General features: G+C 33.9%; 2 protein-coding genes across 2 annotated transcripts; both read left to right on the plus strand.

The window, feature by feature from the left end:
* The first annotated feature begins 1,395 nt into the window (after positions 1-1,395).
* Positions 1,396-11,597, plus strand: LOC140774625 (uncharacterized). The gene is made up of 9 exons (XM_073117704.1): positions 1,396-1,615; positions 1,718-1,801; positions 3,093-3,202; positions 3,307-3,357; positions 6,367-6,510; positions 6,586-6,675; positions 7,696-7,802; positions 10,667-10,751; positions 10,885-11,597. Exons 1-9 carry the CDS (start codon positions 1,504-1,506, stop codon positions 10,981-10,983), a joined length of 882 nt encoding a protein of 293 aa, XP_072973805.1. The 5' UTR covers positions 1,396-1,503; the 3' UTR covers positions 10,984-11,597.
* Positions 11,598-20,274: 8,677 nt separating this feature from the next.
* Positions 20,275-20,726, plus strand: LOC140772863 (large ribosomal subunit protein uL5c-like). Its single transcript, XM_073115088.1, has 2 exons — positions 20,275-20,425; positions 20,539-20,726. Exons 1-2 carry the CDS (start codon positions 20,275-20,277, stop codon positions 20,724-20,726), a joined length of 339 nt encoding a protein of 112 aa, XP_072971189.1.
* The last annotated feature ends 5,903 nt before the right edge of the window (positions 20,727-26,629 follow it).

Below are 26,629 nucleotides of genomic sequence, written 5' to 3' on the forward strand. Positions count from 1 at the left end.
TAGACCATTAAAGACAGGAGATGACTCAAACTAGATGACTAAACCTTGATTCTCAAACTAACTTGGAGACTCTTGACGGAAGAAGAAAACATATGTGCCGACTTATTGAAGGCCAAACACAACCCAAAAAATTCTCTTTAGACAGCAAGCAGAAGAACTTCAACCTCATAGGTGTGGAGCTATATCATTAGAATTAAGAGTTATTTAAGAAGAGCAATAATATCCATGATTGAGAATGAATAGTCGACATCAATTTCTAAAGACTCTTGGGTTCTAAGTATCGATCTCAATAGCTACAACATTTCTTACAACATTTAAAGAATAGCTAATCTCCTAAACATACAAGAAACCTCTTTGAACATGAAGCTCATTAACACCCACTTCCATCAAAGTGGCAAGGTGCATCTCCAACATCTTCATAAGCCTAGTGTCATTGATTAGGCAAGACAAGATAATCTGGACAACTATTATGAGTGGTAAGTTCTTTAAGTCTGCAAGAATTATCCTAGCGGAAGAGGATTAGGGCGCTTCGCCCTCTAGCCAAGATACAAAACGACTATAGAAGACTATCTAAAAGGCCACTATCATTATACCAAGAATAAAAACTTTTATTTGGTGCTGTGTAGCAGACACTCTTCTAGTTTTTGCTACTCTCAGCCGAAGGATCCCACATGTTAACAACGCTTACCCTCTCTATAATAGCTAAGTCAAAAATGTTGAGCATCTAATCTTTCAATGTAGTTATTACGTAGCAGTTTGGTTTGCTGGTGATTTAGGACTACTCTAAACTTGACTTTCATGGTAGTCTCGCTGAATAGGTCTTGCACTATAATGCTAATATTTCTAAAGAGCAGCTTAGTTACGCTTTCATAATAATGTGAATTATCTAAAAACACGCAACAACTTCGTCTTCCAAAGGAGTGAGCCAACCCCTAGTCAAAGCCCTTAGTTAGATAGACAAACTTGCTAGAGCTCTGAAAATTGAAGATTGCTCACTTACACAACGAAACATGAAGAAAAACCCCTGGTTGATAGAAATCTTATTACTGGATTAATGCAACATGGAAAAAAAGAAAAAGGAGTTGGTGGTGGCATTAGTATTTTTATTACAATTGTATTGCATAATACCAAAGTCTACATATATAAATACCTAGATCACTGTAATGATGCACCATTGGGTGTTACTCTTGTCTTACTATCTGACATCAAAGAGATACTCAAGAAAATAACCAAACTGTTCATTACTTGGCCAGTCTTGTAAAGAAAAAATCCTATAAATAATGGACTGATCCACTTTGAATTGAAATTTGGCTTAAGGACTTTTTAAAAGAAATAAATAAAAACGAGGTCATAATTTAATATGGATTGGACTTGTATTTGAGAAAAACCCCAGGTTTAGGGTTTTACGAGTTGCGGCTAGGTTTCTTTATACCGGATTGTGAGAGCGGGAGAAGAAAGGAGAGCTCTTCCCTAGAATCGCGATTGTAGATTAGAGAGAGAACAATGTTGCGGCGGAACACGCGACTGAGGAGGGAGTACCTCTACCGGAAAAGCTTGGAAGGCAAGGAGCGCGAGTACTACGAGAAGAAGCGCAAGATTCGCGAAGCCCTCGAAGGTACACTCTGTTCTTTGTCTTTTCTCATCCAAAACCCTGTCGTTTTAGTCTCTCTAGCTTCGATTCTGACGTGAAGGAGTCTCCTTTGATCGATGTTGCAAGAGGGAAAGCCGATCCCCACCGAGCTCAGGAACGAAGAGGCGACTCTCCGACAAGAAATCGATCTCGAGGACGAGCACACTGCTGGTTGGATTCTCTCTTTTTTCTTTTTCTTCGATATTTGTAACTTGAGATTATGTGATTCTTTACTTGATTTTTCGTCAGAAGTTTCAGGGTTGGAGAACTAATTCGAGTTAAATTTTTTTTTTTCTTATAAAAGAAGCAAAAAATTTGAAATTTGATGGTAGAGTGTCCGATGCAAGAGGGTTTGTTTCTGGTGTGATGTTTCTCGTGGAAAGTAAGATCCAATTTTAATCATGTTTGGTTGCGACCGATCTTCTGATGTAATCGTTGCATCAAAATTAATGGCGTAATGTTGCTGAATTTTTAGTAATCGGATATTAGTTTTGATTTGGCATTACTTTGATAGGAAGAATGTCGCAGTCAGCTTCTGTCACCCTTAATGTTTCCTCTCTCCGGCTCCTCTGTTATAGGCTGATTTATTTTCACGGAAATTTAGGAGTAGTTGTATCTTCTTCTGCATGTTTAATCAAGGACATGCTCAAAGTCGGATTGAGGAAAAGAGGAAATGCTTCAACAGGGTTTGGAACCTGGTAGAGGTCTAGGACGAGAGCAAGAAATGGTGAAGTTCACTCTAACTGTCCTTTCAAAAATTCTCTCCCACAACCTACTTTTTTTATTCTATATATGACCTTGTGAGTAATATATTTTTCTTGCCATTTTCTCATTGTTTTCTGTTACAGCATAATTGTGAAATATGCATAGGATTTTGTTTAAAGAATTTGTTTCTTAGGCTGGGAACTAAATTACACAGAAATTATCTCCTATTACTGTATTTTCACATCCCTTTACCTAGGTCTGCATCAATTATCTGGGAACTTACAGTAATTTCAGAAAGGGAAGATAGATGGATGTTTTATATAATTGTCAAGTGATAACATTCATCTGTAGGTATTGCTAGTGAGTGCACTTCTCAATGCTGTTGAGTCATCAATTCTGTTTAGAGAAAATATTAAATAAATTGATATGAAAATTCTGCAAACTGATGTCTGAAGTTTTTTAGTTCATTCAAATGTTAAAAGCTATTGTAACTGAGTTTGTTATCTGATATGATAATCCAGCTCTGATGGTGCAATTCTTTTGCTGCTTGTTTCATGTAGTGCGTCCTATATGGTGATCTTAACTGCATAAAATGAGGAAGATAGATTGCACTAATGCTGGCAGTTTACTTTTTGTTTTATACTCTGTGGATAATGACATATTGGTATATCAAAAACATGCAATTTGTACTATGTTTATCTTTACATGTTGGTTATCTGTTGTAACACTGCCAATATTTTGGTGATTGAATATGTAGTACCAAGAAGTCACATAGATGATGAGTATGCAAATGCATCAGATAGGGATCCCAAAATACTGTTGACCACATCTCGTAATCCAAGTGCACCTCTAACTCAATTTGTCAAGGTAAATTAGCAGCTTCTCTTTTGATACAAATTACATAGTTAATTCTTTGTGCGGCTATTCAAGTTCCTTAGTCCTTGTTATCACTCTTGTATTGTTTTTTTCAGGAACTAAAAATTGTTTTTCCTAACTCGACAAGAATGAATCGTGGTGGTCAGGTATTATGGCTCTATGCGATTAAGTTGTAAAGATTATTTGATTAACAGAATTAGCCTAACAATTGCATTCAATAGCCTATTTTGCTGCAAATATTTTGTACAATTACTTTATTAGTATAGATTAATTCGTAGTAGAGTAGAAAATTAGCTTGCAGTATTGTCTTAACAGATGATAATTCCTCTGTATTTTTCAGGAGCTAAATTCATAATAATATGCGAACATTTTATAAAGTATGTCTAACATTTTGTCTCAACAATACTAATTTATTGATACATTCTTATTACAATCAAAAGGTTGAAAACTAGGATTTAGAAACTCAAATCTGTTTATCTTTCAGAGTTTCCCTGTAAAACAAATAAACAATGTTTGAGGAAGAATTTAAAGCTTGAATTGTGGACCCGAGATTTGGTGAGTGGAATAATTCTAAGATCCTTGTATTAGGTTTAGGGGCCATAAATAGCCATGGTCTATTAAAGCTAGTGGATGACATTTTACTCATAATACAACGATTTCAAAATGGTAAAGTTAATCATGTGTATTGAGAAGCCAATAAATTTGCTAATTGGCTGACCAATATGGGTAAGAATTTTGGATATGGCTATACTTGAGTTGGGGCTCTTCTTGCTCCTCTTCTGTGTTTTTTATGCTATGATGTAAATGGGGTGAATTTTGGTGATTAAGTAAATGAAATCATCTTTTGTTTCCTAAAAAAAAAACTGGCGAGTTGAAATTAAGGTTTTGAAATTTGGTATCGGGATTAGAATCAACTGCTAGAGAAAATGATATATATCTACTGTTATCTATCGTTCGTAACAGATCGGACTATTTTTAGTTATGTAAAATTTTAAATATTATTTAAAAATATAGGAAAGTTTTTAAAAATTAGACAAAATAACAAAAATATATGAAATTAAAAATTAGTCATATATGAAGTCTAAAAACTAAAGAAAAAATTTACTCAAAATTATAAAGAATTCTGATTTCAATTTAGCAAATATTTATGCTTGCTAATTTTACTACATAACAATAGTGAAGAGATATATATCATTTTTTATTGTGTTCTGTAGTGCTAATAAAAGGGGTGTTAAAGAGCAAGTTAGAAAGAGAGGAGGCAGAGGGACTCATCGAATCAATTGAGATGAGCTTGGTGAAATGTGAGGGGTTGGAGGAGAGTGTTTGCAAGAGATAAATGGTAAAGAAATGAAAACTTAATAAGAAAACAATTAAGGGCATCAATTACTAATGACTCATAGGTTGGATATATTTTAGATTCGACTTGATTCTTAAAATTATTTAATTTTGTTTGAGTCTTGACTCGTATGATTAAGTAAGATCGGTTGATCCTAGATCGAAACTAGTCATTATTAGGATTGTTAAGGGCTAATCTAGATTTGGATTGATTGATTTTGGGAACCACGGACGAAATGATAGTTGCAGGTAGTGGGGATCAATTGCACATTGATAAAGTTTAGATCTATAAGGTGATACGAGAGTGTGCATGCAAATGCACTTAGGATATTTTCCTTTTGTGTAGCTTTGGAGAATTCCTTATTATTAGATTGATAGCTTTGACTAGTTTTTATAGTTTACACATGTTCTATTGCTCTTCTTGCTTGTTAATGCATTCTGCATTGATTTGTAGGCAAGTGCATTAGATGTATCATATATGTATGTATGGGTGTGCACATAGAGTTTTGCACCAATGACGGCTGTGCAGACTAGCACTTGCCATGCCGCCTCGTGTCGATCGACACGGGTACATGATGGGTCACTGAGGTTTTGAAACAGATTTTATTAATCCAATAGATTCATTAGAGATGTAAATGTAAAATACTCTATAGGGGCCTTTCTCTTATCGTTTCAAACATGATATTTTATGTGGAGCCTATTTTTTTTTTTACTTATATTTATTTCAGTCATATTATAGAGTATTGAACATATTGTAAAGTATTCAATCATTAATATTAGTTTTAATAAATATATTCAGTCATATTGAATAATGTTTCTATTTGATTATTGCTATATTTCTAGTAAAATAGATCATTTACAAAAATAATCTAAAGAAAAAAAGGCTCTAATGTAGGTTTTAATACATAAATTTAAATAAAAAGCTAAAGATTAACATGCCAATGATCCAAAAATATCTTTAAATACACTAAGAATGTGTCAATGGTGTGCTAGTGGCACGTAGGGGCATGTCAAGGGATTGCCATGCCAACTGACAATCGGCATGACCATTGGTTTTGCACTAGTACTCATGAGTAAGTTTTGAGTGAGGAGAATATTAGAATGGATGTGAGAGGAAGAGAAAGTGAGAAACATGATGGCGCTTATTTTGATGCAAACTTATGCATGTATAGATGAATGGATGTAGTTAATTCATGTAGCTGATTAAGATATTTGAGACTAATGGTTCTTGTTTTTATATATTGTGGATGAAATATATGATATATTTATTTGCAAACTTGGTGGTCTGATAAAAGAGTTAATATCAATACACCATACATTTTTATTTATTGATGCAAGTGGACAGATTTATTAACTTATGCTCAGAGGCTTATGTCAATGGCTAGCTAGTTTAAGCTTTCTTGGACTAGAAATAACCCAAGTTCAAGAAGCATGTTAGAGCTTTATTATAAGTGATCTTAGCTTCTCTAGCTTTTGAAATTTAAGTATGAACTGGTTTTGACTTGAGGCCTTTAAATTTTTGTTAACCACACTTCTTACATATGACCAGAATATGCCAATCCAATAGTCTAAAGTTCAATTTGACTTCGTTTGCAGGCTTTTCATAGAACTGTTTTGTTCTTAATGTCATTTATTCTGTATGTACCATTAACACTTTGCTCTCTATTCTCTCTCATATATGTCGCCATTAGTAGATCATAATGCAACACTATATTTCTTGTCTAGTAAATTTCCAGCATGTAGCGTGCATTCTATTTACATTTTTTCATGTTTGATTTTGTTTCTCTCAAATGTAACTGATATTGGTTAGTGCTTTGTAGGTCATCTCAGAAATAATTGAATCTTGTCGTGCGCATGAGTTCACTGACGTTATTTTGGTGCATGAACATCGTGGTGAGCCGGATGGTTTAATTGTCTGCCATTTGCCATTTGGTCCAACTGCATATTTTGGGTTACTCAATGTGGTAAGTGGAATATCTTGTTTTCTGCTGGATGTTGTCTGACTTTCTTGGAATATGACATGATTTTTTTGTTGCCAGGTGACAAGACATGATATTAAGGACAGGAAGGCCATGGGAACAATGTCTGAAGCTTATCCCCACTTAATACTTGACAACTTTTCTAGTAAGGTGCTTACCAAATCAAAATTAGTTTTGATGGATTGTTCAATTTTAAGTGTGATAGCACTAAAAGCTTTCTAATATGCAGTAAGATTGAGTATGCCAAAGTAGACGAATGCCTTATCTTGGAAATAGCTTACTGCTTATGAAGCTAATATCCTAATAGCAGAGCCAGAAAATCTGTAACTTTTTGATAATTTAATAAGTTGCTATACTTACTATAATCAGGTACTTGAATCAACAAAAATCTACTAGAGGTAGATATGCGGATTAGTAGTAGTGATACTAGTAGGATATGCATTCGCATTAAGTATCTTGATGATCTGTAACAGCTCATCGTTTCTCCATGAAACTAGACCAATGTAAAACAGCTGATAGGAAAACAAGTCTCGTTTCCCCTGTCTTTACTCAGTTATCACCTCTCTTTCTTCAGCTGCATGTGCCTTGATTCCAAAGTGAATGAGGAAATTACAAGGTTGGATTTTATCTTACATTCTTTAGCAGCTTATGGATATGAAGTGTGATGCATCTGGCCTCCCATGCTAAAATTCTCTCAATCCCTTTCTTCTCTCTCCTACTGCTGTTATCCTACTTCATCCCTGCACTTTCTGCTGCAACTTTTTTCAGCATAACTTATTTTCCTGCCAGCAGTAAAGGTGATATTTGTTAATATATTACACAGACTGGCCTATTAAAGATGTTAAAAGTCCGTATCTGAAAACCTTTTTTAGGAACCTATGATCCCTCCTAGACCTTTAATACTATTTCATCTTGCTTGATTGTAAATCACTATGGATTCATCAATTAGAAAAGGATGCAGGAAAAGGCTAGCAAAGATGACTTCATTCAGTTGGAGTTTTGATCCCAACTCATTGATTCACTTATATATAGACTGTGCATTAGATCAGATCTGGCATGTTTCACTCTTCTTTTATTATGCTAATTTTTAATTGTTAATATCAGAAATAATTAATCTGAATATTTTCTACTGCATATATCTCACTGTACTTTATTTATGAATCATTGCAGCTTGGTCAAAGAACTGCTAATATTCTCAAACATCTGTTCCCAGTACCAAAGCCAGATTCTAAACGCATAATCACTTTTGCCAATCGATCTGATTACATCTCATTCAGGTGACTATGTATATGCCACTACTTTATAGATGTACAAATTTCTCCTTTTCCATTATAAAAGAGATTCATGCTTGATGCTAGAATGAAATACAATGGACATTTTATGCTAGTTATGTAAGTTAACTTTAGAAGTTACAAATTTTCTTGGGAGAAAGTTTGGTTTATACTTTATAGCAATTTATATCAGTTTCATTGAAATCGATTCAGTTCAGCATCTAGACATCTAGCAATTTCTTATCTCCTAGAACATACTTGGAGTGAAATTAGGAAATGAAAAGTATTCAGATCTATTAATCAGTACATAGAGACATCCTAATATTTCTTTCTGCTGAACAAAGCTTTTTTGGTTTTTTGGGTTTAGCAAGTATTCAAATGCAATGATCTATCGAACTTTTAGAATATAAAAGCTAAAAGATGAACTCTTGAGAAGATACATCTAATGAATACATAGAGACATCTAATCATGTCTATATGTTGAACAAGCTTTCTTTTTACTATGTTGATATTGTGATACGGATTTGTTCTTATGCTATATTATGTTCAAAATTTGAAATAGACCACTTTATGAAGTTTCTGTAAGCTTGAACCATAGTAAACTCGTTAGGAGTTGTTGGCAAAATATTTAGTGCTACTTAAAAAATAGATTTTTAAAATTTTTGCTACTTGTCCTTGTTTGGTGAAAGCAGGTCACCATATAGAGGACTCAATTCTATAACTGATTAAAAGTTATGTTCCTCAAATAGTGCAATGGTCTAGAGTCGCCCCTAGGTGCATATTCTCTTTTGGCATTGCATAGGTGGGGAGCCTCATGCTTTGAGGCACCATTTTTTTAAGAAGAAAAGGTCCCTTCCGCATGCAGGTGTCTAGCACGCCATAAATGCAAAATCATAAGTGATCAAAAGTTTAAAAAATAAAATATATAATTCAAGTATACACTTTTATTAGTGGGAAGGTAATAAATGTTTAGATTTAGCTAAAAAAGTATATAGAGTATGCAAAAGCCATGAGCAATCTAGCAATAAATTTAGAAATAAAATGTACAATTAAAGTACATGTTAATAGTCTTATAAAAAATAATTTCTTTGTAATGAGACAATAAATGGGTAGGCACAGCTAAATAATATATGGCAAATCATATTTTACAATCTTACCAATTAACAGTGATACTACTTTATAGGAAATGTAGTATTTAACACTATACATGATGGACTTGACCAATTAGCTTATATGTTTTTGCTATTAATGTATGAAAAGAACCCTACTATGTATGAGACTAACAGAGGCTAACTCTCATGTTTGATCAAATGTAATTGGAGATGAAAAATGTCCATTATTCCTTTAGCCTATTAAGTCGACTTGATTAAGGTTTCGAGTGTTGTGGTTTGAATCAGGATCAGGATAATGATCAGCAACGTTAATTGAGATCGGGATTGGTTGTTCCAAAAAATGATACATATCAGTTTGTATTATACAGAAGAATTCTAAATTTTTTTAAAAATAATAATAATAAGATATAAATATTATATATACATCTAAAAAAAAATTATTTTTTAATTTTTATCTCTCTTTCTATCACTCACACTCTCCCTCATACAAATAGAAAGAAAAATCCTTACTCTCTCCTTCGCTAATTCTCTTATTAATTTTCTCTCCAACTCTCTCTTATTAGTTTTCTCTCCTACTAACTCTCTCTCCCTCCCACTAACTCTCTCTTTTATTAACTCTCTAATTACCTCTTTCTCCCATTACCTCTCCCTCACCGACTCTCCTCTCTCATTAACTCTCTCTTCCTCATCGACTTGCTTCTCTCGATCTCTCCCTCGCTGATTCTCTCTCCTCTCTCTCTCTCCTACTATCCCTCTCCCTTATCAGCTCCCTTCTCCATTGGTCTCTCCCTCTCCAATTCTTCTTCAATGAGCTCGGATGAGCTATTTTCTCTTTTTCTCTCACTCCCTCCGATGAGCTCTCTTTCTATCTCTCTCTCCTCTCTTTCCCTTTCTTTTCTTACTCTCCCTCTTTCCCTTTCTCTTGACTGCAGTCAATTCTGGTTGATACGGCCAATCTCAACTCGAAATGGATTGGGTATCGGTTGATACTAGGCCGAATCTTGGAATCATGAGGATCAGGCTTGGTCACTTAGAAAATATTATAAAATGTACGAAACTCCTAAAATTTTAAAAATTGGTACTCTCATATGAAGTTTGAAAATTTAAAAGGGTAGAATGCACACCCGCCCTCCCCACTGCCCTCAATTTTGCGTAGTTTCAGTGCTCATCGATTGAAACCAGTCATGTGATTGGGATTAGAGTTCAATCAAGATTGGCTGTGGCCGATCTTGATCCAATTCGGCCATGACCACCTTCCATGGACCTCTATAGCCAAATGTTGTGCTTCAATAGACTGACTCAATGTGATAAATCTACTTATTAGGCAGAATTAGATGGTATAGGGGTAGTGTTATATTGGTGGGAAAGGGTACTTTTGTAAATTTTTAGTTTGAAAGATAGAATAGGTTTCAATTAGTGGGTTACTTATTTACGAAAGACTTATTTAATCATCTTTATGTGATGATTTAGTAGGTGATTCTCTATTCTTAATTTTCTTTTGCAAGTCATAAGCATTGTGCTATGTTATCTCGATGCAGCTTATGTCCTATGTCGTGCGCCTGAGGAACTATATGTGCATGTTTCTGTATATGCATTCCAAAACATATCATATATGCCTGACATCAATGATTTGAGTTGCCTCTGTTAGAAGTGATATTTTTTCATTCTCTTGATCTACTGGGGCTATATTTGGTACATTATTAGTTCCAGTGGTGTATCTACATCTTATTGTGGCACCTTTATTTTTCAAACTGAAAGGCATCATGTATATGAAAAGCACGGGGGCCCTAAATCAATTGAACTGAAAGAGGTCGGACCTCGCTTTGAGTTGCGGCTTTATCAGGTGTGCAAACATATCTCATTAATTTGCTTCAAAATTTTCAATACTTACTAGTGTGTTTAGATCTGTAAGCTTCCTATCTTTATTTAGTTCTTGTCAAATGACATCAATGTCTATTCTGGTTCTCTGGTGTCAGGTTAAACTTGGAACAGTGGACCAAAATGAAGCCCAAAATGAGTGGGTCATAAGGCCGTACATGAACACTTCCAAGAAAAGGAACATCCTTGGAGATTAACAACAGTACAATTGCTTTATGTATCTGTTATCTTTGTTTTTCTATTTAATTTTCCTCTTCTTAATGCCTTTGTGTCTATATCATGTACAATGAGAACCTTTGATCGGCTAATTTGTTCCACTGGTGTTGAGCATTTAGTAGTTTAATGATGTTTTAATTTAGGAAGTTGCAATATATTGATGTATCCTACCCAGAGAAGGGAAGGCATACTCTAATGTCGAAAACATCAATGACTGATGACAATGGTGCACTGTTCTTTGTGTGGGCTAACATTGAGCTGCTTGTAGCCATGCAGTAGCCTTGCATCTGCAAGGCAGTGTGAGGTGAATGATTGTGCTGCAACACTAGAGGCAGCCTGTTGCAGAGGATCACAGAGGAGGAAGAGATTCAATCTGAGATGGATAATGCCCAACAGATGCAGAATTGGCATTAATCAGGTGTTTGTTTCCGTTACAGCTTAAGAGAGATCCATACAGTGTAAGCAGTCCCAAATGCAGTTAACTGACGAGCGCCTTGCTTTTGTTGGAGTATTGCAATTTTTTTCTTTTTCTTTTTGTGGCATTCTTAACTTTGTTCGACCCTATTACAATTAGTGCACGTCTTTACCTTGTTAGTATATTTGAATCTTATCATTTTGTTGCTCAGGTCATTTTTTTTCGTTCCAGAATGATGTTATTCTGATTGTTTTTATCATCCAGAATTTGGTCTCTTTCTTTTGCGGATGCCATGTAATTTTTTCTTTAGCCATTTCTTCAATACCATAATGGACTGATGCGTTTGCATGCCTGAATCATATAAGGCAGTATAGAGGACATAAGTTTGCAGTTACAATAATTGCATAATTTCGCACTGCCATGTTTTATATAGTTATATGTTTATATTGTCATGCATTATATGTTTTCATATTCGTACTGTCACGTACTATATAGTAGTTATATGGTTTAGTGCGGCATTGTTACACATTATATGCTATGTCGGATAAAAGTATTATAATTTTAGATAAAAAATACATTATTACTACTGCTTCACATCTAATTAGGGGGTATTTCGCTTATTTGGTATAAAGCAGCCAATATTTAATATAAACTTATTATTTTTTAATTTTGTAATATTTATTTTATATCATATTAAATATAATTATTATTTCTTATACTAATATTTAATTAAATAATAGAATAGTCTATTGATATTAGTTTTGTTCTTCAGATATTAAAAATTAGAACATATATTTTATAATTATCTTTGTTCCAAGTGACTGGGGATTAAATATTAATCCCTTTACATTTTTAATGAAAAATTAATAAATAACTAATAAAGTGAGCATTTAAGAAAATTTATATAATTAAAAGCGTAAATGTGTAAAAAAATAAATAAATAAAGCGATCCATATAAAAAATGAGCAACCGTTTTATGTTTGGTTGATAAGAGAGTTTAATGGTCCCAGTTCATTAGTTTAGTTTGGAGAGTTTAAGTGTATTTAACTATTTTTCTTTGCTCAATAAATTATTTTTTTCTTACATCATAATAGATGTTTTCTAATAATGGAAGGTATCTTTTTTTATATTTACCACTAAAAATAAATGTTATAATTATCTTTATATTCTTTAAAAATATTATGTTTATAGTGTAAAGGAGTTTCTACCAAATTATTTTTCTGCTGCCAAATAATTTTGAAACTACCTACATTTTCTTTTTCTAAAATAAAACTTTATTAAGATGGCAAAGCAACCGCCCAAAAATAATTACATACGGCCATGCGATAAAGATATTTTAGTCTATCATTACTTAAAATGGTCCTATGCTTAAGGAAATTCTCGCCTAGTTGAGGCCACAAATTTAGACAGAGGCATCCGAGCAAAATTAGCCAACCAATTACTAGCCTGATTGGCTTCCCGGAAAATATGACGTAAGGAAATATGTTGGAAGTTTTTAAGGTTCTTTACACTCTTCAATCACCTTGGTCATTTGCCATGGAGAATGATCATGTTTGCATAGGAAAACTAGTAGCTCCAAATCTGATTCTATGTCGAGGTGAGTGATGACCAAATTACTAGCGATCTTCAATGCCTCTTTTAGTGCCATAGCTTCTGCTTGGAGCGCGTTCAACACATTTGTTGGTTTAGCCCCTGCATTTACAACCAGTCCATTAGAGTTATAAAATACCCACTCAATACCACTATTTTGTTTGGATGCCTCAAAGGTTTGAAGATGTCCAGCATTCTCTACATCACAGTTGCATATTGTGCATGTAAGGTTTTAAGATTTATCAAATTTGTAGATTTTATCTTTGGTAGGCAACCTCCCCTAAGCCATCTTCTGCAAAAGGTGCGAATATGAGGAGCAATAAGGGTTTCTCAGAGGAGTTTCCAGGGGATTTGATCATCACTCTCCTGGTTCTGCTCATTACATAAGAAACAATAAGCAGGCCAAAACTTGGTCGAGAGCAGGCCTTTAAGATTTGAAATTCAAACCCATTTGTCCAACTTATGTTCATTCAACAAGAAGGTAGCAAAGGCATTGGACAAGGGAGGCCCAAACTAGAGATAAAATCTATTAATATGCCACATCCCCTGGTGAATTAATTTAGCCACTTTCTTAGTACCAAACCTAATATCCATATTGATGTAAGTTGGTTTCCTAAAAATTGGCATGTCGAAAATTATTATCGAAACCTACGTTTTCATCAACGCCATGTGAAAAATTATTATCTGAGATAGCAATTCTATTAGATTTATTAATTATGCCAATGTATTAGAAAATCTTTTTTCTTTATAATTAAAATATATTTTTGAAAAGTGATTGATAAATTGATCTCCCAAACAACGTTTAATAAGTTGATCCTTGCAATAAAATACTTTCTAAAAAAGTGGTTACTAAGACTAGAAAAATCAAATACTACTTAAACTATGAAAATTAAACTTAACTCAGAAAGTGAAAAATGAGTAAAAGTAGTGTTAATGTTAGATTTTTGTAACGGTGATTTGTGTAAAAAAAAGAACTTATTTAGATGTATTTAGAATATTTTATATGAGCATGATTATGAAAGATTTGGATATTTATGAATTACACATTTTACAAAAGCCGGAATGATTTAAAGATATCTTTTGAATCACTAGATGAGTGTTCGAATAATTTTATAATATTTTAGATAGTATAAAGGTTGTCTTTGAAGTATTCAAACAGTGTTACGATGTTTGAAGTAGTATGAAAAAAAAAAACTCAAAGGTGTTTAATAGCCCACTTTGTATCCAACTAATTACTTGGCCATTTGAAAGGATCCTTGAGTAGTTGGACGCTTTTGAAAGAGTATGAAATTCTAGGAACGCTCGAGCCGAAGATAACCTATTCGAGTCCAACTTAAAAGAGATTTTATGGTGGTTTTCGTTATGGATATATAAATCACTATAGGTTGAGAAAAAAAATACTAATTGAAGAGATTTAGAGATCTATAAGAGTTTCATCGAAGCTTTCATGATGATCACAAGATATTATAGAGAGTATATTTTTAAAAATTTCTTCTTGATTGTTGCTACTTTTTTCCTCGGAGTGAGTTGCTTTCTTGAAGGTTATCAAGATAGGTCATTCGATCTTAAAAGTCATTGAAATTTGTGGATCAACCACTTAAAACAATTCATCATGAGTTTTAGTCACGGGTCCTAGTGAGCAAGAGAACTTCAAATATACTTGTGGGATTAGCATGTGGTATATAAGTGATTCTTGTATTTGCATATTATTAGTGGTTGATTTGTTTTGTTTCTAGTGAAAATGATCTATAATTTTTATCTAGGTTTAGGGTTTTCCACATTAAAAAAATCAAGGGATTAGATAAAAATTTTGAGAGAAAACCTATCCAATATTAAACCTCCCTTCTTAGGTTGATCTATGTATTAATCTTGGAAAACCAAGATACGTGTTTTCTTAGAGTTAGATGATGGTAATGATATTAATCTTGGGTTGACAAAGGAGTTTATAAAAATAATTAAAGAAACTTCTAAAAGTAGATCGAGCAATAAGTTTGAGAGCAAAAATTAAGGATAGTGATTCAATGTTATGAATACCATAGTTAGATAAGTCACTTTTTATCTCTCAAAATTTAATTTCTAAAGATTCTTTATTACCGGATAAAATTAAGATTTTATTAGTTAATTTGCAAGATAAAATTTCTTTTAGAGAAAGTTTAGTTGAGAAAGTTAATGTCTTAATTCTGAATTGAAAAATGCTAAAAGTGCACTTGATTAATTTAATGTAGATTTCCATTCTAATGCAAAATATATTTTTGAACCTATAGGTGATCGAGGACTTGAAATCAAAGCATCAAAGTAATCTAAGCTTGAGATGCCCCATCAAGTCAAAATGGTACATCCTATACTTCATGTTTACAATGATAAATAAACTATATTTTAATTTAGAAAGTCTATTGAGATAAAGAAGATCTAGATTTATACCTATATGTAATTATTGTGGTGTTTTAGGACATATTAGACCTAATCATTTTATTTTAAAAATTGCTATACTTGCTAGGGAGTTTGGTATAAAAATTAGACAATTATGCCTTAGAAAAGAAGATTCATCAGCACCCCCTTTAGGGTGATACCATTAATTAAGTGATTAATAAGTTGGATTATTACAAATTAAATATTTTCTCCTACATGCAATTGCAATAAGGTTAATGGTCAATTTAATATGATCAAATATAGATATTATGTAATTTACTTGACATTAAGGATAACTTTAGTGAAATTTAGACTTACCATTGATACACTCAAATTCATTAAAGAAGGCAAGGTGCCCCAAAATTGTAATCTTCCTGCTTGTTCTAGTGCCTCCCCTAAGGCCCAAGCTTCAGCAATCAAAGTATTCTCACAATTAATAGGAGCACCACTTCCCAAAAAACATATAAGCATCAATATCTCTAAAAAGCCAGCCTCTTCTATTTTTATCAATGATCAATTCAAATAATCCATTATAGTTGAGAATAACCCAAGGGTGCAAAGGAGTGGACCACCTAATGAGAGATGGAGGAATCTATTTGATTGAGAGTTAGAGTATTGTAGTTAAAGTAATCTATTGTCATAGTCTAATATTTCACTAACAATTATAGGAGAAAAATTGATGTGACTTGAAGTTGACAAGATTTATATACTTTCATAATTGTTAGAAAGAATTTGCAATAAGTGCAAGAGGTCATTTTTTTGCTTTTCTTTCAATAAATTTCCCCTGTCACTTGATCAGTTGCTATCCAACCAATTACAATTGAAAGAGAGATGGATATCGAAAATAGCCATGTTAAGATTTCAAATCTACTAAGCATAGATACAATCTAAGAAAATATGCGTCGTGTTTTTAAGATCCTTGCCACAACTATTATAAAGAGGATCATAGGCATACCTTACCTGAAATGTCTTGCCTTAGTTGACAGACAGTTTCAAGTAATCTTCCATAAAAATATTTTAATTCTTAGAATAGTCGACAGTTTCCAAATAATCTCCCATTTAGGATTAGCCTTCACATCAAGCTAGGAATTCTCCACCAAAAAGATATACACTCTCTAGGGTTTACTGCCCACACTTAAGAATCACAGCCAAGGTCGTGAGGAAGCTTAATGAGGCGAACCTACTCGGTCATGATTTGATTGAACCAATGCAAGAGCCTCTCGATATGTCATTCACCGATATGTCTAGCCACTTTCTTATGTTATCCATGTTAAAGTAAGTTGATTTTAGAGAAAGTGGCACAAAAAATAACTAAGGGAATAGATGAGGTGTTACTATCACTAATATTTTTAATATAGCCATCTCTCAAGCTAGGAATAGTAGACATAATATGTTCGTACATGCTAGATAAGCTACAAGTTCTAGTATTCTTGCCCCAATGGCTAAATTTACTATACTAACCCAAAGTAGAGTTTTATTATTAAGTATATTAGAAACTTTTGGATTCATAAAAGCCATCCGAGATAGCCTTAAGGTTCATGATCTTCAGGCTCCCATGATCTTTGGGCAAATTGATATTATTCTTGGTAACAAGATTATTGCCATTTCTATCCCTATTTGCCCATAAGAAGGCATTAGATTTTTTATTGATATCCTCAACTTGCTTGAGGGGAATCATAGAATTACATAAATTGTAGCTAGGGAGAGTATAAATAGTAAAATTAATAAGGATTAGCCTCCCAGTTTGGGATAGAAAATATTTCCTCCATTCAACAAGTTTGGCGTTAAGCCTATTAATAATATTATTACAATCCCTAATAAGTAGTCTAGAAAGTAAAATTTCAATCTCAAAATATTTAAAAGGGAAGCACCCGCGAGAATTGTTCAGAGCATTTCTAATATTTCTACTAGTAATAAAGCTGGTCTAGAAGGGAACATAAAAAACAAATTTAGCTAAATTAGTTTTTTTGTTTGAAATAGACCCATAGCAATCTAAGATCTCCTTAATAACATTGTAATTGTTAACAAAAGTCTTGATAATAATGATAAGATTATCAACATATATTAGATGACACTCATTAGTAGTAAGGCTCATAAGAAACTCCATCAGGCTACCATCATTGATTTTCTTATTGAACATCAATGGTAACATTTGAGAAACTAAAATAAATAAATAAGGTGATAGAAGATCACCTTGACAAATGCCACACTTGCCATTGATCCACTTTGTCTAAGTGCTATTAACTAGAAATGTATAGTTAACAGTAGAAATATAATTTTTAATCCATTCAATCAACCTAGAGGAAAAGTTCATTTGCTCCATAGTTATGAGGATAGACAACCTGTTCAAATGATCATAAGCCTTCTCCATATCAAATTTAATAATCATGTAAGGTTTAAGAGAATGCTTATGTTTTAGAGAATGCACCATTTTCTGAACCAACAGGATATTATCTCCAATATACTGACCTTTGATGAAGGCAAACTGTTAAGGGGTTATGATCTGTTCCAACAAAGACTTTAGCCAGTCAACTAGAAGTTTGGTAAGGAGACAATAGGTCATACTACAAAAGGAGATAGGGTGGAATTCAAAAACCCTAGTAGGGTTGGGTTTCTCAGGAATTAGAGCAATAAAGGTTTGGTTCCACAAAAAAGAAAACTTACCACTAAGTTGAAAGTAGCCATGCACAAGTCCTCACTAATGTGCTTCCAATCAGTTTTCAAAAATTTGACATAAAATCTATCGAGGCTAGGAGATTTATCAAGTGGCATACTTTATAAAACATTTCTAATCTCCCTTTTAGAGAAAGAGCACAGTCAAATCATCGTAGTAGTCATTTAGAGATAGGCATTAGACCCTCTTAGTTCCAATTAGTTATAGTAACATCATACTAACTATTTCAAATATTACAATAAAATAAAAACTTGATTAATTGCTTCAAAATCACTAACACGGTTGCCATAACCAAGTAATAAGGAGTGGATAGCATTATGCCTACACTTAATCATAGTCGTGAGATGAAAGTAGTGAGAATTTTTATCCCCTGAGTGGATCCATCTATCTCTAGTCTTAGTTTGCCACTTGACCTCCACCTAACAAAGCAAAGCAGTATGCTTTTGGTAAAGCTAGTTAAGATTAGGCTAAGAAGGGTGATAAGGTTTCCCCACAAGATCAGTTTGCTTAAGAGAAGCAATTTGCTGATTAAGGGCATCATTATGATTTTTAATTTTGCCGAGGTCATGCTAGTTCTAAAAGCCTACCTTGTGCCTAAGGAAGGTAAGCTTGGAATACAAGGAAAGTCCGAGCCGACAAGCAAGAGCAGAACTAAAAGCTAATTCTACAATATATTTGACAGCAGGGTAGTCAAATCAAAAGTGTTCAAATCTAAAAGACCACCCAACAAAAGGCTTACCATAAAGGATGAAGACCTAAAGAGAAGCATGGTTTGAACTAGTATGAATAAGATGGGAGACACAAGCAGAAGGATAAAGAGGGGACTCGAGAACCCAAGATCGACTAGATTAGTAGAATTGATACTATTAACATACTCCCTATTGCTAGTCTCTACGGTGAAAGGTTTGCCACTTTTTTTTTTCATTAGCACTAAGTAGAATATTAAAATCACTAGGACAAAGCCATGAAAAATTAATACATCCTAAGAACTTTAAATCATCCTAGAGGAATTCTTCTAATTAAGTAAGAATTACTTGAATAAATACCTAACGCCAGCAAAGAGGAATTGGAAAATTTAGAGGTTACTATACTTTGGATAGCTTGAGATGACAATTGGATTATAGACACCATAACCTTAGCCAAGTTCCATATCATCATGATACCTCAAAAAAGATCACGGCTAGAGACTGCAAAGAATTCCTAGCTATATCCAAGCATACAAGCAATCATATTAACCTTGGATCTACTGACTCTAGTTTCTAATAGAAAAAAAACTGAGATCTTCAAAGTACGAACAAGATTGCCCTTTTAGAGCCCCAAGGTAGTTCCAAAAAATTATATGCATTAAAAAATAAGTTAAGTACTTTCCTCAGTTTCATGTCGAAGATTAGGTTTCTTTGAGTTGGCATGAGACTTGGGTACAATGCCCTTCTTCCTTTGAATGATCTCTTTCGAAGCTTGTAGAACCAATTGGAACTTCATATGTTTTCTAAATTTTCAGGCCTCCTTTAGGATCTTGGTCCCTCTATTATTTTTTGACTCCCTCGCTAGAGGTGGCAAATTTTGACTTGTCCTATTAACCCGACTCTTAATCGGGTTTGGGTATAGTATAATTGGGTTCGAGTCATAAACGGGTCAACCCACCGTACCCGTTTAATAAATGGGTCATGTTTGAGTTTATACAATTAACCCATTTTGACACATTTAAGTATATAGGTCAGATCAGGTTGGGTCAGTTCAACCCACCAACCCGTTTATATATATATATATATATATAAACCCTAACCTAACCCTCTTTCTCAATCTCTCCACTTTCTAGCCACCTCAACCCTTCAAAAGGAGAAAAAATTTGCCCCGTCTCTCTAGCCACAACCGTCTGCTGCCTACCGCAGTGTTGCCTCCTCCACTCCTTGTCTCCACCTATTGCCGGATCTTTGCTCCCCTTATTCGCTTGCCACAATGCTATCGTCTCTGCTCCTTGTCTACTGCCTGTCATCGCCACACTCAAAATTATCACCCACACTTCTACTTTTTCCTCTCTACTTCTACTACAAAGTTCGCCTTCGATGGCGACCGCAACCATGACTATGTGCTTGTCCTTCTCCTCTTCCCACTTTGTAACCTCTCCCCTTGTTGACTCCTCACTCCTCGATCAGAGTGAGTCCAAGAATCCGGCCTTCAGCCATGAGGGCCATTGTATCCGCCACCCCGATAGTGCTGGCATCTACCAACATTGTGCTTTCTAACCACTCTGAAGCCGAGAAAGTGTATCGTCTTAAGACCAATTATCTCGAGAGGTCATCCCCTCCTCATGGAGGAGTTCAAGTACAAGAATGTCCATAAGGTGTTTGATCTTTTTCCCTCGCTTTAGTAGCTTCTCTTTATGCAAATTTGCCATTTGGGTTTCTTTTGTTTTTGGGCAAAGATATGATTTTTTGGTGGTGGTAGGTACCAAGATAGAGAATATAGTGGTGAACTGCGGAATAGGTGATGCAGAGCAGAATTCTAAGGGGTTGGAAGCTGCGATAAAGGATTTGACTGTGATTATCGTGCAGTGGCTAGTGAAGACGAAGGCGAAGAACTCAATTGCTACGTTTAAGCTTAGGGAAGGTGCTACTATTAGAATTGTTGTTTGAGTTGGAAATAGTTTATTTTATTTGTGTAATACACAATTTATATAGAATAAATCAGTAAATATTAAATTTTATATAAGATTTATTAAACAGGATAGATGAGTCATGCTAACTTGTCAAATTAACACTACCCATTTAAGTATACGGCTCAGATGGGTCGTGTTAACGTGTCAAGTTAATATGATCCGTTAAGTATACGGATTAGGCGGGTCATGTTAAAGTGTCGTGTTTACCCGACTCATTTATTAAATGGGTTAAGCGGGTCGAGTCATGTTACCTCTTTAATAATTGGGTCGTGTTCATGTCTACTAAATACAACCCGTTTATTAATTAGATAGTATTCGTATTAAGGAAAAGTTGACCCAACTTGAAGCCACTTAATCCGACTAGATTGCCACCCCTACTTCTACACAGCCGTAAGGTGGGCTGCCATCATCTCCGGGTTCTCTTCAATGCTCAAGGAAGGAGGAATTTTAAAAGGGTCAAGCTCCATATAGCCAGCCCCCTGATGGTTAAGACCTAAGTCAGTTTTCTAAACCATCTAATCCAATAGTTTAGAGTAAGCTATTTGGAATCCCCCAACTGTCATTAATTTAGTTATTTTTATGAGCACCAGAGATCGTGCCACGTGTTGATAGGAGAGTATATTTTTAGATCCTTGCATCTTCAGATTCCGCTCAAATCTCGAGTGACACTATAGGCCAGCTGGCCACTTTTTCCTAACAAGTGAGCATGGAAGGTATGGCTCAAAGGGATAGCAATCCTATCCTTACGGCTCGAGGAGGCAGTGTTGGAATTCAGATTGACACTTGTTTGTTGAACCTAACTTAGTTATACCCCGTTGGCTAGGGTCCAATCAGGATGAGTCCAAACCCAAGTTAGACTCGACTAGATCCCAAGCCTACAAGTAGTCCCAACTGAGCAGTTGTCACAACCCCGAGCACCATTGATCCTGGCTCGACCTTCGCAGTACCCTAGAGCCGTTGGCCGAGCATTGATTGATAAGAACCCAAGGTCCATAGGCTTGGTCCTCATCCATCGCACATATAGTTGTAATGAGGTAATCCGGTAAGGCCACGGGTCTAACATATGCTTAAAGGAACTGAGTAGCGCTTGGCTAGAACTTTTAGACATAGAAGAAGAGTCAAAGGTGTCCATGGGCACACAACTCACAACCGGCAAAGCCTCCTCCAGCAAGGCAGCCTTCTCTTGGGCTTGAGCTTTCCTCGAGGGACAATCCAAAATTCTCTGTCCCACAAGTAAAACAAACATATGGTATATTTTCATAGGCAACCACTTAATAGGTTTAGCTAGGTCCAAGTAGGAAGCTGTGTTTAATAGGTTTGGTTAGGTTGAGTTCCACACAAATCCTAGCATAGCAGCCTCTACTTATCAGCATGATAGTATCATCAATTCTTAAAGGTCTACTAACTAGGTCGCCACATTTATAAGGATGTGAAATTTCTAGTACTCTTTTGAGAAATCCATAAACCAAGCCCACAAAGGAGCTTTGGAGAAATGTTCCTCCAAAGGTATGTAGTCAGGTTTCTATTTAGTGAGGTTGATGAAGAACCCTTTGACTAGCCATAGGCCTTGAGGGAGGATAGTGATCATGTCCTCCTCATTGTTGAATTGGATTTAAAATTCTATCAATTTATCAATGATGGTGATAAGGCTAGCCAACCCCCATTGATGAATTAATTTAGACCTAATAATGTGCAAAGGAGGAGCTTGGCCTAGGAACTTATGAGACAAGGCATTTTTCTATTTCGCTCTACTCTCGTGGAGGATTACATGGTCAATAATGAGAACATTGGTGGTGGAAGCCTTAAACTTGGTTAGCTGCTCCTCAGAGATAATACTAGCGACTCTAGTCAACGTGCCCTTAGCCACACAGACCTAGGACCGAGCGAGATTGGGAGTACTAATAGATGAGTTATCGATGAAGGAGAAGTCATGCTTGGTTACCCAATATCAAGGGTAGGAATAGAGATAAACGCTTGAACTAGTTCAACGGGGATAGATTTCAAAAGAATAGAAACATCCAGCTTAGGAGCTGGAGGGGAGGAACTACCATAAGGCACAACGGGAAGGAGAAGAATTGGAAGTTGGATGGGGCCTCAAGGAGGCATCCTCTCCTTAGGCTATTGAGAAACATGAGGGAGAACAAATTAAAAGTTTTTATGGTTTTTAATTGGACAAAATTTAAAAATTTCACTCCAAAAGGATCTACACATGCAACTAATTTCAAACCAAAATAAATAAATAAAATCTTATACATATGTTCTTATCTCTAAACAAGAAAGAAGATCTTTGAGATGTAAAATTTAAATTCCTTCACCTCCTTTGCCAATGGTGGTGCTGATAATCGGCCAAGCACCGTCTTTTGTACCAAATTAGATGCATGACTTAGTATCCACCAAGATATTAATTAAAAATTACTCTTTCTTCTTGCTAGAGAATACTTAATTAATTAATCCTCAATCTTATGCTTCCACACACACTTGAACAATTTCAAATTTATGTCGAGTTTTGATCTCAACACATGAGAAAAAGGTAGTATACTATTTTGGCTCAAACACCGTCGAAATTAGTGGTAGCCAAATATGGTAAATTTTGGCCAAAAGGGAAGAAGAAGAGTTTCTAAAAAGTTCACCTCTATTTAAAGCATAAATTAGGGCTAATTGGATTGTTTAAAATGTCTAATTTTCCCTCATGCAATTAGTTATTCAAATGAAATAACAAAGAGCTAATTAGTCATTTAAATTTGCATGATCTGATTGGATATTCCCTAACTTTTGGAATATTCTTTTGAGGCCAAAAAAAAAAATAGAACTTAGAATTTTCTTTTTATTCTTTTCTTGATAGGAGCTCCTCCTAATTACCATTTTGCCATTGAGCCTTAATTTATGCTCTAATTAATTAATTTATGCATTTTAAATTTCAGCCCAATAGCCATATAATTATATCAAATAATTGTGTCTCATGCTTTCGTTGAAATGCAAATTTATATGATATGTCATCCATATCAAATGAAATTTTTTAGGATCAAGGTTGTCATCTCATGACATTTATTCTAGCATTATGTGGTAGATTAAATAAATTATAAGTATTATATATAATTAATTTAATTATCTAATTTGCATCAACATACGATATGCTTAAATAAGTACTTTCTAATAAATTTCTTTTTGTGCGACCCAATTCGATCTATGTCATGTTGGCAATAGAGTTAAAACTCCTTTCTAATTCTATATATTATAAGAGGTATCTAAAATTATACATTATAATTACCTAAATGACACATAATATGTATCATACAGTTACAATCCTTAAGCAACATTTGTCTGTGTCAATTCTCATGTCTCATGATATCATGAATAAATTCAAAGTAGGAGTGTGCCATCCTTACGAATTTATTCTTTCATTCAAAGTAATCTGTAAATTATGATTAACTCCTTAATTATAATTACATGCATACATCATTACTTCATTAAAGGGGCCAAGGGATATCATCACTCATATTAAAATATGAGAGACATCAGTAATCTTGATAAATATTTTTCCTCTGCATAAGATATACATATTGAGACATTATTTGTATAGCTACCTATTGCGGTCAACGTTGGATAATAATACCTATAGATACATATTTCTTATGTAGGAAAAATAATCATTTCATACTATAAAATTCTAAGACACAAAAGAAACATTAATGACACAAACACAATCTATATAATGTCTCATTTTAAGGTCAGTCCAATACCCTGTTTCAAACAAGTATTTATGTGATTAAATTGATAACTCTTTATCACATGGTTTGTAGAACATAATCATCATTTAATCAACATACAAATCTTTTAATAGCCAATTAGTGTTCCATACTAATTACCAAGATTAGGGACTATTTAGAGTATTTACTAATTTCAACTATAAAGTTCTGCAATTTAAGTCCGCAACTCAAATAATCCATAAATAATAAAATACTCAAAGTACAAAATGATCTATTGATCATTCAATTACTTGAACAAAAATTAGAATACAATCATCAAATGATTGGCTTCTAGATCACAACACTAACACAAATCGCCCCAAAATTGCTTCAAAATCTGCTCCGCCCCAAAATCACTTCTTTTCCTAACCCTTCTAGGTCATGTTTTTTCAATTGCAATATAAAACATGATAATCTCTAAGGTGAGATTAAGGTACGGTGATAAAATAGATAGACAATCAATGTAACTCAAAAAGGTGAGTTTTCATCTCAAAGTATTTTTGCTATTTTTATTTAATTTTTTTAAAATAATAAATAAAAAACACTAAAAATATAAACTAGTCTAAAGAAAATGAAAACCTCAATAAAAAATTAAAATAAATTAAAATCTACTGAATCAAAAGAAAATCAATCAAGTCCGAGTGAAGAAATCCACGAAGTCCAATCTTATGGAATTTTGATATGCAAATAATTTGATTCTATGTTTGAATTTTCAGTTTTATGAAAATTTGTAAATATATTTAAATTTTAGATTTCCAAAAATTCAGCAAATTGTAGTGTGTGTGTATATATATATATATGTATTAATAAATAATATTTTTTGAGTTTATTAAGATAATTTTGGATTGAGGTTGAGCTAAGCCACAGCTTGAGCTTGAGCCACTAGTTATTTTGACAACCTAGATTCACCAGAAATTTATACATCAACATCTTAAAGACAATAGTATCACAGTTCTCACCGTCCTCAATCAAATCTCCTAAATCCAACTCTTACAACTAAGTTCTAATTTGAATTTTAAATTTTGTCTGTAGAAGCAAATAATTTTTCATACAATATTATGTAAATCCGATTATCTATATAGTCTATAATTTTATGAAGCAAATAGCAAGGTTTTGAGATAGCATCCATGGTGAAATTGAAATTCAAGCACAGTGGCAGCAAGAAAAATAAATATACAACATTAATTAGATTTATCTAGCACATGTTTACCAATACTGTGGTTATGTTACGATCAAGATTTGTGATCGAGAAAAAGGGCGTTGCAAGGGTGGAATGGTTTCGAGTTCTACTTTGGTCAATCAATGGAGGATGATAGGGAGATAATATGATTGTTAAAGAGATCCCATCCATGAAAGACTTTCAATAAATCCAATAAACAGGATCAGTTGAATCATGTAGATATAATTCTAGAAATATTCAAATAATATAAAAAACTAATCTGAATCGATAGACATTGCCATTAATACCAAAAGGAAGAAGGAAGATGAAGGAGATGGTTGAGAAATTCTAAGGGATGAGTTTTTCACACCTTTTAGTTTCACACGTAATTGGAATAGGAACTGAATCGATATTTTATTAAAACCTCCCTTAGGGATCACAACCCAATAAGCTTTATCGTCACAAGCCTATTAATTGTGACATGAGTTTCTACACATTTAGAACCATATCAACGTAATTATATTTCTAAAGCCCAAAAATAAATTTAAACTTATAGATCACTTAAGTGGGCTTAACATTAATGGCAGACCCATATACATTTTATTAAACATATGAGCCCATTAATCAAATTATTAATAATCTCCTACTTAGGTTACATATATTACTGGATAATGCACATGGTAAAAAAAACTGTATTGAGCTCAAAAAATGCCATTCAATTATAGAAATATCCTTTGAACCAATCTGGTCCATTAACTGAACAAGTATAGGACTAAAGTGGTCTTTGCTACTATATTTGTAACAAGTCCAAATCAATAATCACAATACTAATGTAATTAATGACATAGATCAAATATGGATGTGTAGCATGGAAATTACATAAAAATGATCTCTGCATGCCTATTTCCAACTGATCCTCTTTATGACCCAAAAGGTCTAACGATCATATTTACAAGCACTATATGCAAACAATAG

The sequence above is a fragment of the Typha angustifolia genome, chromosome 2 (genome assembly GCF_048772165.1).
Source record: "Typha angustifolia cultivar Huaian chromosome 2, ASM4877216v1, whole genome shotgun sequence".
NCBI lineage: Eukaryota > Viridiplantae > Streptophyta > Magnoliopsida > Poales > Typhaceae > Typha > Typha angustifolia.